This window comes from Carassius carassius, chromosome 5 (assembly GCF_963082965.1).
Source record: "Carassius carassius chromosome 5, fCarCar2.1, whole genome shotgun sequence".
Taxonomy (NCBI): domain Eukaryota; kingdom Metazoa; phylum Chordata; class Actinopteri; order Cypriniformes; family Cyprinidae; genus Carassius; species Carassius carassius.
Genome location: NC_081759.1, coordinates 18885772 through 18897738, shown reverse-complemented (window position 1 = coordinate 18897738; position 11967 = coordinate 18885772). Strand labels below are relative to the sequence as shown.

The 11967-nt window shown below is 37.8% G+C and overlaps 2 protein-coding genes across 2 annotated transcripts in view; one reads left to right on the top strand and one right to left on the bottom strand.

Annotated features, from left to right (window-relative positions):
- Nucleotides 1–1493: 1493 nt before the first annotated feature.
- On the bottom strand, nt 1494–5666 carry timm22 (translocase of inner mitochondrial membrane 22 homolog (yeast)). The gene is made up of 4 exons (XM_059549975.1): nt 5372–5666; nt 4504–4700; nt 2041–2113; nt 1494–1933 (listed from the first exon to the last, which is right to left on the bottom strand). The coding sequence occupies exons 1-4, from the start codon at nt 5628–5630 to the stop codon at nt 1857–1859; spliced, it is 606 nt and encodes a 201-aa protein (XP_059405958.1). The 5' UTR covers nt 5631–5666; the 3' UTR covers nt 1494–1856.
- A 511-nt stretch (nt 5667–6177) lies between these two features.
- LOC132140911 (cytospin-B-like) overlaps nt 6178–11967 on the top strand; it is a 201024-nt gene continuing 195234 nt past the window's right edge. Inside the window, exon 1 of the mRNA XM_059549973.1 lies at nt 6178–6309. The gene's annotated coding sequence lies outside the window, so the exon portion shown is untranslated. The remainder of the gene's footprint in view (nt 6310–11967) is intronic.

Genomic DNA, 11967 nt, shown 5'->3' with positions numbered 1-11967 from the left:
TAAATCACCATTAAGGCAGCGTGAGATTTTTTTTTTATTATTATTCAGAGGTAATGTGAAATTAATGTTTATTTGTCAGAAAAATAGGCTCTCAAACTAAAAAAGGCTTAATGGTCAGGAAATAGAGTTTATTCTCTTAAATATGAAATATATGACCGGTATGTTGTGAGAAGGACAGAAGTGGAGAAAGAAGAGCTGTAGATGTTCAGAATTTGCATCTGCTTGCACTGATTTTTAATACATATTAAATCTAAACTAGGCTGTTTTAATGGGTGCTTTGTTTGGAACTTTATAGTTTACTGTAAATGGTTGAAGGCAGATATATGCCGATAACTCTGGAAAAGTCTGAGGATAGAAAATCAAGCTATAATAAATATTATTAAATCTATAAAAGCTGTTTTACTCCAAATGATGTGTTGTCTGGAATATCGTAAATACAGTGCCTTTTATAAAAGTTGGGTGTGATATTGATACAAGCTCAATGCACAGGAGCCCTGGGCAGGCTGTGACCATCTCGGCTCACTTTTTTTGTTGTTTTAATGTTTAAAGTACACATTACAACTAAGAAAAACATCTATCACAGTGACACTTTTAATTCTTTATGCTAGTAGGTTTGATTTTTTTATGTATAATTTGAATAAACTGTTACAGCTAACTTTGTCTGTTAAACATGCTTCTAAGTCTTAAAATAATTTGAAATGAAGCTCTTGTTTACTTGCTATATTGTCTTTATATTTGCATTCGTGAAACTCATTTTAAGGAAATCTTAACTCTAAAGGTCTGTAATGTTACCTGGTTTTCTGAACAGCATCCATTCCTCATAAAATTAAACAATGTGGGCTTCATTTTAAAGTCAGTCCAAATCCAAGTTACATATCTATTGTTTTGATTTTTGCATGGATTTAAAAGCATTTCATCAGTGGTCCAGGAAGCTATAACAAAAAACGTACACTTATTTCCAACTCATTCTTTGGTTGCATCTCCAAACTCAGTTCAGCATTATTAACTCTTTTTCAGAGGCCAGTGGGAAAGGAAACTTTTCAGAGAACTGGGAAGTGGCCAGAAGCATGTTTGCATTATCTGTTTCCTGGTGAGGAGAACACACTTCCTTGCTATGTCGCTTGACCTCAAAGCATGATTTCATTCTGATTTCCTAATGCATAACCTTTAGCACTCCCTGCCTCTTATTTTTGATAACATTTTGATTTTCACACACACACACACACTAATTTATATATATATAGTATCAGATTTCATATAAATATTTAGGTTTCTGTTTGTTTGTAGGATGACATTTTAAGAACTCTCCTTTTAGAAAGGGGCTACAGAGTGCAACTAATATAAACACTTGATTGAGCATATTTTCTGGAAACTTGCAAATCCAAACACAACTTTGGGGAAAAAAATAAATAAATCTGATTTGGTGAATTCTTTCAAACTGAGCAGCCTTTGTTCACTAAGAAGCTATTGCATTACATCATATTTGTTCACTCTTTATTATTTCTTCCACATACAAAGTATACCACTGTGCATTTCATCTTATTTTGCTCAGTGCAACAACCAGCACAAAGCATATCATTTTTAGGTCCAATTATGTACAAATATCATCCTAAGAGGTTTCTAGGTGATGTGCATCATCAGATGGTCTGACAGAACAATCAGGACATCCCTCAGGGAAAAAAAAAATTGTCAGAAAGCTTGAGTGTTGTCCTATTGGTCCACTCTCTTCTGGAGGGATGGAACGCCTCTTGATTGCTGGGACAGAAGAAGATTGCACATTGTCCCCTGTGATAAAGTCTTCCATTATACTGTGAGGAACTCACAACAGTACACGGTAACAGTCCTGAAGCCGCTGTTCATCTGAGGTAGTATTCAATGGCAGCAGAGAACGCAGCAAAACCTCCACAGCCAAGAACCCCAGCTTTAAGACCAGCTAATGAAGAGAAAAAAAGCTTATTCATATAGTCCAGACAATAATATAAAATGACCACACGTCTAAATCCTTTCTATTCTTTAAACCCAAGTTGAAAAATGACTTGCCTCTGAATCCAATGGCACCTCCTGTAATACAGCCACTGTACACTGCATTTTTCCAGTCAGATTTCCCACGATGCTAGAAAAGAGAAATAAAACCATTCTTCAGATGGAGGATGAGTCCTGAATTTTTTTTTGCATAACATCCTACAAGAAATGGGTAGAAAGAGTGTTCATTTACAGAACCACTAGATGGAGCCATTAATCCATATTAAACTCAGAGAAGCACCCACAGTGTTTATTCTATGCTTCCATCCATCAACCTAAATGTACCGGTCATCATAATTTATAAACATCATAATAGAATAAAAGTCAGAATTGCGAGATAAAGTGTAACAATTTCCTCTTTTTTTAATTCAGTGGTGAAAACGGGCTTCCACAGGATAAAAAAACACCTGATGCACATATGAACGGTCCTTTACTTTCTGTCATTTGACACAATAATTATATTTTACCTTTGCAGTTTAAATATACATCCCACATATTTCAAATACATACTGCTTTATTTATATTCATTATGAATTTCCCTTGAGAGCAGCTGATGAAGCTTTGAAATGACGCTTGATAGATCAAGAATATTCTGATATACCAGTGGTTCCCAAACTTTTCCATTCCACGACCCACCTAGACAAGTGTAATCTATTTCATGACCCACCACAATATTTGAGGAAAAAAAAGGTTGATATTACTTTAAGCCTAATCTTACTTAAAAGTTTGATGACAGAAATGAAGTATTTAAGAAAAAAAAACTTTTTATTTTAGAGTAGGCCTACACCTGAAAAAAATCACTATTAATATTTAAGTTTTAATTTTTGTTTACAGACTTTAGAATATGTAGTGTCCATAAAAACGTTAAACAGGCTCACTCCAGTGAACTGTAATCTGCGCTGCTGTGTTTTGTTGCAGAAAATGCATTCACGATCCTTCCGTGTGTGTCGGTGAGAACGGAGCACAATCCAACACTTTTTTTAGAAAAAGCATAAGAAGCAAAGCAGAACTATCTAAAACTGTTTGGAGATTAAAATAATTGTGAAATAGGTAAAAAATAATAATAAACATGTGTCTCGTTTTAAATAAACAAAAAAAAAAAAAACTGGATGACATTAAGTTCAGGCAGAAATTTATTTTAGCAATGGTTAAATTAATGTTCAGCAATATCTTCAAAAGATTTCTGAACTTTGGCAAATTTTTCTCTAAAAAGAGATGATACGTCAAGGAGTATTGCATTATTTTTTTGTGCATTTTGTTATGTGGAAATGTTTAAATCTTGTAGTGTTACAATTAACCCTGCGTTTGTGCACTGCTCACCCTGTACATGTGAAATGCTTTTTACAAACCGTTTCCCGAACGAAAAAAGTGCACAGAGCTCAAACGGACGATAGAAATGAATGAACATGGCCTACCTGAAACCGTTTTCGTAACATTTGTTTTCTGGTGTATGCAATCTCATGCGGAATATAGTGTATTGAAGTGAGCAAGTTTTTCTCTTTTAATAATGCGGACCGATTGAACCTTTTAATGACATTGCTCTGAGACCTTCACTGTTATTACAACTCGTGCGCGCCCGCGCTTCAAAACACGCAAAGCACGCGGACTTAATTGCAATTCGAAAATCACACTAAGGATATTGCAGTCCTTATTAATGTTGGTGGGCTATATCATTGTGACGAGTGGGTTCCCGGTTCCCGCCTCCTCCTTCCCGTGATTGAGAAGTTTTTAATGTGTTAGACTGGTGCCGAAGCCTGGGAGGAAGGAGGGACGCGCTGCCGAAGATCCCTCGGCACTGAGGTGAATCCGCAGTGCCATCGAGTAGGGCGAAGGAGGATGCTCGAGGCGGAGGGCTGGAGTGAGTTGCCGGGGAGACGGACGCTCCTCTTTTGTATCCTTCCGATCTCCTCCGTGGTTCTCGAGACTGGTGAGTCGAGCAGGTGTCGCTCAATTCCAATCACTCCACCGGCCTCGCACCGTTCCCACTCGTCACTTTCGTGCAGCCCTAGACTGAACTGTGTGTGTGTGTGTCATTGAAACGCAAATTTAGCTGCAGCCAAGTGACTTTGTGCGACCCACCTTGTTCCATTCTGTGACCCACAAGTGGGTCGCGACCCACAGTTTGAAAACCCCTGTGATATACAAATGAGTTTTCCTTCAACTACTCAATCTTCATTTTCTTTCCTTGCATCCTTCCCTCAAATCCTAACGGGGTTGGGCTAAGGTGTAAGGAAATGAGGATGCACAAAAATAAGAAATGAGAAGCAACCTGTAAAATAATAATCAGTGGTTGGCAGTTTAAATATGCATTGTACTGTTGGAAATAAAACATCACTAAATAATTTCTGGTTGATTTTGGACAGTAAATTTGATCACAACAAATTTACATTTACAAAAACAATTTGTGCTTCTTTGATACGAGGAAAAAAATTCAGAACACAACAAAAGGTGGTCAGGCAAAATAAGACAAATGGCACTTACTGATTCTATGAGACACTCTGTGCATGAAAACATGGCACCCACAATAGCAAAGTTTTTAGCATATGACATTCCTCTTTGCCCCATGTCTCTCAGCACCTCTCTTGCTGTGGGGGTCCTTAGGGGGTCTTTGGGATCAAGCCCAACATTTGAGTCAATACCAGCTGTGAAGACACCAAAAGCACCTCCTAACACAAACCCTGCAGGAAAGAGAAATACTGCATTAGAGCTGTTGATCATGAATTAAATACGTATTGATCATGGTGATATCTTCTCGTTACAAAACCAGTCCTCATATGTGACCCTGGACCACAAAACCAAGTCTTAAGTCGCTGGGGTATATTTTTAGCAATAGCAAAAAAATAAAAAAATAAAAATAAACACATTGTATAGGTCAAAATCATTGATTTTTCTTTAATGCCAAAAATCATTAGGATAATAAGTTAAGATCACGTTCCATGAAGATATTTTGTAAATTTCCTACTGCAAATATTTCAAACCTTAATTTTTTGCACCATCAGATTCCAGATTTTCAAATAGTTGTATCTCGGCCAAATATTATCCGATCCTAACAAACCATACATCAATGGAAAGGTATTCAGCTTTCAGGTGTCAATGTCAAATTTCTAAAAAATTGACACTTAAGACTGGTTTTGTGGTCCAGGGTCACATAAGAATTATTAACAAATATTGCTGTGTATTATATGGTTTTATATTACTCAATATTTTTGTATTAACTATTAAGATACCACAGGACGTCTAGACATGACAACACAGATTTGATCTGGTCATTTTGCAACGAGTGAAACTAGACCGTTTTAATGCGTATGGCACTTAAAACATATTAAATGAGTGTTTGTGAGTGAATTACCTCCGACACATGCTATGAGTGATTTAAACGCGCAGCTCTCCATCCCCCTCTCGATCATCTTCTGCTCCTCTGTTTTCTGAGGGCTCGGTAAAGCACCCATAACAGTCGGATTCAGATCTTTAATTTGCCTTTTGTCACCGATAAGGTGATCCAGAATAAGACTATACTGAAGTGGAACATTTTCCGCAGTTAAAACAGTTGCCGATTGACCCGTAGTGACTGATATTGAAGCATCCGTGCTCTTTGCGGGCGCAGCCATGTTGTAAGCGTGTGGTTTATGTCACACACACAGACGTTAAACAAGAACACATTCGTCAGTTTTCAACAATTAAATTACAGAAATCTTAGTTATTAAGTCCCGTGAATTCTTATAATTTCGTTTTATATACAATGCAATAATTTGAATTTACAGGACTTGTTCACGCCACCTTTATGTTGTGCACATTTCTAATAATGATAATTGGTTCTTCAGATTCGACAGAAAGGGAGGTGACCTTTACATTGTCACTGCAGTCCACCCAGACTGTCCTGTAACGTGGAGAATGTTTTATATAATAACACAAGTTTTTTTGTGTGCTCCGAATCTCAAAATTACTTACTTTTCTTACGATTATTAAAGACATGAAGAATATTTACAGTATTATTATTTCCCTCTGTCTTGAATAAACAAAGACAATAAAGACTCAAAAAACAGCTTAAATTCAAATACAAGAATCTTAAAATGTAATATAAAACGTAGGTTATTTTTAAAATGATTTTTCTTGGTTATGTATTAGTAAACAATACAACTACGCCTACGATTACAACTACAGTTCCCAGCCTGCCCCTCGGTCCAGTGTCGCGCGCGGCCCCTAGCGGACACGGACACGTTGTGTTCGGCGCTCGCGCATCTTCGGTTGGTGACAGCGGCGGCGGCGCTCCTCGGCGCTCGGGAACAGGTGAGTCGCGACTTGCAACGATTTATCATTGTTTTTCTTGTTTCGGAGATTATATCGTCATGGTTGTGAATATTTTTAATACATTTTATCACTTCAAGGAATCCTTTATAGTCGTCGTTGGGACAAACACTGTCTGTACTTACCCGCACTTTTATCAACGGATGTCGTCGTGTTGCCCGCGAGAGTGTGAGCTGCTGTTTTTAACGGTGACCTCGGTCTGACTGATGTTCTTTCGCACCGGCCCCTTGCTGTGATAACGATATTGATTCAAAGCTCACGTATTCCTTTCATTTTATATTAATCATTTCGCGTGAGGTCTTCGGGTAGCGACACAGTAACAGTCAGCGGTGAAAGACTGAGACACCGGTCACTGCTCAGATGCGTCGACAAGATTGGACGTGACACATTTCATTTATTTGAAAATGTCTTTTACGACTCGGTGTGTTTTTGAGCCAAACTGTGAACAACAAACTGAAACGTGAAGTGCTTAAGTGTTACGCTGGTTCAGACGTACGTTAGTTATTTTAGTGTCACACAGCTATCTTAGTGTTCAAAATGTATTGCCAATTCACACAAGTCACTTAATTTCTATCCATCTATCTATCTATCTATCTATCTATCTATCTATCTATCTATCTATCTATCTATCTATCTATCTATCTATCTATCTATCTATCTATCTATCTATCTAGTTTGAGAATTTATGAGAGTTTACAGGGTTGTCAACTTTCCAGTAATATCTGTCAGTAATTAACGTGATCTTGATTTCGAAAACAGGTTTCCCGCAACCGAACTGTCAACAACAACAAGAACAAAAACTTTTAAAGCAAACACTTTTTGTGACACGCTTGAGTTATGTAAACGTTTTACAAAGCGATAAGTAATGACTTGCTTGTAGTGTCTCGCTGTTGTCGGATACGCATAATGTTTGAACAAATAGTTCAGTCACAGTCTGAATAAGTTCAGCACGTTCAAATAGAGTTCTATAGGCGATCCGTTGCTATGGCAACAGGCGAAAGACTTCTGTTCGCGAGCGTTTACGTTGCGTCTGTACTGTGGCTAACAACTTTTTGGTGAATTAAATGTTTCAACACATCTGAAAGTTGTGTAAATGTGTATGTTGAAAATGTATATCATTTAGTTGTGTGTTTTGGAGCACCTCCAGTCTTCTCAGCATTTGTTCTTGGTTAGAGTATTGTGCAGCGGTAGCAGAAGTTCTAGTTTTTACTGTGGGCGTCTTTGAGAAGTTGCTTTCTGAATTTTAATAGATCCCTAAAGGCTTATTAAGTGCTCACACACATTATGATATGACCACAATGCTGCATTTTACATCTGGTACATATTCTTATTAACAGTGCAGTGAAAAACATTAAAACAGACAGAAAGGCATCATTATGGGATTGTAAAGCACCTGGTTCATGGTGCTGTCATCTTAATGGTGTAACTTAATACTGTTTTCTAGCCATATTGATTAGTTTAGGGTTGTTCCTTATGGTTGAATCTATAGAAGCTTATTTCGGCAGAATTGTGTGTTTTTATCTTACGATTTGGATTTGGTTTCTCTCAATTCGGATTTTTTCTCATATAAACACAGAATTGTGAGATATAAACTAACGCTTAAAAAAAAAAGAAGAAAACAAAAGGAGTCAGAATTGTGAGATAAAATCTTTTTTTTTTCTTGCAATTCCAAGTTAATATCTTATAATTCTGCCCCTTTTCCTCTGAATACCGATTTTACTCAGTTTTTTTCTTACAATTCTCACTTTTTTTCTTGGAATAGACCCCTTAATCGCCTACGTCACTGTGACATCACCGCTCTAGCTGGAGGCAAAACATAAGGCAGAACTCATAGCAGGTGCGCTAAAAGTTTGAGGTTTTGACTTAATAATGTCTTCTCGTTGTGTTTTTGGCTGCAAAAATAGAAGGAACAGCACTTTGTTTCAAAACTAAAGATTTACCGGATCCTGGCAGACATTCCTTCACAGAAATCAAGAAGACAATTGTGGTTGAATGCAATAAGGCCTTACAGACTGGACGGAGATGATCATAAATAATGCTCGTGTTTGCAGTTCACACTTCATATCAGGTTAAATAATCTATGCATATGAACTGGTGTGTTGGTTTTATCTAGTAAATCAGCAAGTTTCTGTTTTATAGGTGAAAAGTCGCCAACCTTTAGCGCACTAGCTAGTTTAAATGTTAAACAAACGTACAGCGATAGATGTGTGTGCCATCCTTTGACTGGTGTCTTAAAATAATACACATTGCTAATCATAGTTAGCCCAGCGATAGGTTACATTAGAAAATAAGCCTTGACAAAATTCCCCATACCACCCAAAAGTAATTAATATGGCCGTATGGCATACGGGTCAGGTAGCCTGCTTCAATCCGCGAGAGTAAATTTACAAAAAAAGCTGTCACGGTCCCGCAGAGTCAGGGACTGTACATATTCGGACAGTTCCTAACCTTCTTCTGCATCCATGTTTAATAAATCCCTCCTGAAACGTGCAAGCTTAAGCTTGACAACATTGCGTCCGCGCCTCTTTTTGCCTCCAGCTAAGCCCCGCCCACCCGGAGACGTTGCAATGTTTAAAAACTTTTAAGGGGTCTATTCGGAAGCAAGATTCCTTATGAAACATCTCTTTTGATCAGTGCTCTTTTGATCTGTGTATAATAGCACTTTACCAAACATTTTACATTAAAAAGGCTGTGTTTTTAGAGTCAATGTGTGTCAGATTAAAGCAGTTAAAATACAACTTTGCAACCATAGAATTAAGCTGAACTACAGATGCTCTTTTACAGAGGAAATGTTTAGACCTCTACTACATCTTCATAGTAAGTCAGTCAGGCTTGGGTGTAGTCAGTTCTTCAGTGTGATTACACAGTGATAGAGGAAAAAAAAAATCATGCAAAAAACAAGTGTTTTTTTATTCGAAAACTTTCATACATCTTCTTTCACCAACGAAAATACTGTAGTTAAAACAGCCAAAGTAAAACTTCTCTAAATCACCCAGTGTCTAGCTATTTGTAGGTAATTACACCCTCAAGTTTTTTTCTGGGTAAGCCATCAAAGGAAATAGCAAGTGTGTCTCTGGGATAGACAGCATGGCTCTCTAGAACACACTGTCCTAGATAGAGCTCTCTGCATTTCTATGAATCTGTACTGCAGCAGTCTGATCATAATAAAACCCTGCTGTCTCAAAAGATAAGGGTAAAATGTTTTTTTGTTTTTATAATGTAGAGTGTTTGTGTGAGATGCTGGAATTTGGGAGGTCATACCAGCGGTTAAGACAGCTTTAAATCTATGTGTAAATTAGGTGTTTTGAATAGTCACATATGGTTCAAGGACCTTGACTTGTTCTTCAGATCAAGTAAATTATCTTTGATATTTTGAGGAAGCAATGGCATTATGTCGCCCAGCTTCCTAGTCATATCATCCTCTTTAGTCTAACAAAAGCAAGCAAATTGAGATCAAATTGAGTCACCATAAATAGTATTTGGCCTCTGGAAAAGAAGGTCAGTGCTACCATAAGGACTCGGGAGGCAGATGAACGCTTTACATATTTTAAATGATTAGACAAATATAAGTTCAGCTACAGTACAGTCCCTTTATGAAATCCTTTGGCGTAAGCCCTGTCCATGGTTCAGGCCTTATGGGGCTGGCAGATCCTACCTGAAGATGAGGCAGGGTGAAGCCAACCGCCAACAGAGGAAGGGGCCAGCCTAGTAGTGGTGATGGATAGGATGGAGGGGAACTTAGGCTACATCACCTATGAACAGCATTATGAGTTAGTAAGGTCAGACTGAATGACTTGGCATTTGACTCTTCCTGTTAGAACCTTCGCTGAAGCTTTCACTTCCTGTTTCACTTTATATGAGATATTCAGGAGTGGATGGTTCTCAAAGGCTGTAGCAGTGTGTGTGTGACTATGTCTGTGATGGATGAGAAGATGGGATTAGCGGCTTGACTTAGTTCACCCGAAATGAAAATTGTCATCATTCACTCACCATAATGTCATTGAAAACCTGTAGAGGAAATTTTAAATCTTCATTATTCGAAAAAGATTTAGGCACTTGGGTAAATAATAATGAGAAAATGTGAATGTATGATTTGGTTCTGTTCTAAAAAGTGATCAGTGCACCATTAGTTTTTATGTAGCCAGTGTGATTTTGTGAGTGTGTGTAAAGTAAAACCTAATTACATGCAGAAGGGATGTTGCTTACACAGCAGCTCAGCATCACACATCCCAGCACAACACCACATTATTTCCATGCTCTGCTCTAATCAATGGGACTATTAGAAGAGAACTGATTCAGTGGAGTTATTTTAGTACATTTCTGATGTCAATTCTGAGTAGGCTTGCCGCAATAGACGGTGCTGACGGTGATACCGTTGTTAAGCCACAACACCGGTTACGTCACTTGCCCACTGACCCCCACCATAATTGAGATATTTTGGTTTCAGTACAAGAAGTTATGTTAAAATATTAATCTGTCACACAAAAATATTACATTTTATTTTAAATGACAAAAGCATTTCAATTAAGATGTGCATCATTAAATGCAAAAGGTCTGGCTGTGCTTAATGGATACATGTTTGTACCCTTTAAGCACACCCCTGTTCCTATTAAGCTTACGTCATGTTTCATTAAAAATTCTTGTTTATTTTAAACAAACTTTTTAATTAATAATTGAAAATGTTTTATTTGAAGGTACAAAGTCAATCACTAAAAACAGAACACTAAAATCAATCAACAAGGCACTCAATTTGATCAGTTATGTATTCAAAGTGTCATTTAGGTACATTGCAACATCAAGACTTGTCCATGTTCAGCTAAATAACACGTATTCAAAAATCAAATAAAACATTTCACTTGGCAGGATGAACAGAAACTAGCCTCATTATGTACCCTCTTATTAAATGGATTTAGTAAGACATCAGCAGGGTTTCCCATACATTCATTAATTTGTGGCAGCCCGCCACAATATCAACGCTGACTGCCACGGATTGATTCAGATTTTTAAACTATTTAATATGGGTACAATTGTATTTTATTGTAGAGCTGCGCGCTGCTTGCTCCCTCCCACTCACAAACTGACAACGGAGGCACGCACGACTAGCTCCTCCTCTTCGAACACGACCTGAATCAAAACATGAGCATGCGTTAGTTACAGATTGTTGCCGGACCGGTGCTTAATGCTTATTCCCCCAGCGAAGATTCCAGAATCAATCCGGAGATGAATGGTTAGTAATGAACACTGTTGCACAACATAACTCTGAGAAGTTAGTCTATGTTAAGCGCTGTCGCGTTTCCATTACAGATTCGCGCAAAACTTTAGTGTTTTTTTTTCTAAATATCGATAAACAATTATTGCGAAATGACGGCGTTTCCATTAACCGATGTTATGCGACTAAAACGTCATTTTTTTCCTCTCGCGATCAGTCATTCCAAAAATCATGGCAATGGACGTTGGTAGGTTTATATATATCACAGCCACCAGACTAGACATTATATTATTATTATCTCCAGGTTCAGGTTGGTGTGTGTTGGTTTTTGTCCACCTCAATCTCCAGGTTTGTGTGTGTGTGTCAGAGTCTGTGTGTGTCCACCTCCAGGTCCAGTTTGGTGTGTGTGTGAGCCTGTGTGTGTCTGAGTC

What these genes read in the sequence shown, in the direction of transcription:
- timm22 (XM_059549975.1), bottom strand. Translation starts at nt 5,630, where the DNA reads ATGGCTGCGCCCGCAAAGAGCACGGATGCTTCAATATCAGTCACTACG. An exon ending in CAGAGTGTCTCATAGAATCA is followed by an intron (nt 2,114 to 4,503) that starts GTAAGTGCCATT and finishes TCTCTTTTCTAG; the next exon opens with CATCGTGGGAAATCTGACTG. An exon ending in AGGTGCCATTGGATTCAGAG is followed by an intron (nt 1,934 to 2,040) that starts GCAAGTCATTTT and finishes TCTCTTCATTAG; the next exon opens with CTGGTCTTAAAGCTGGGGTT.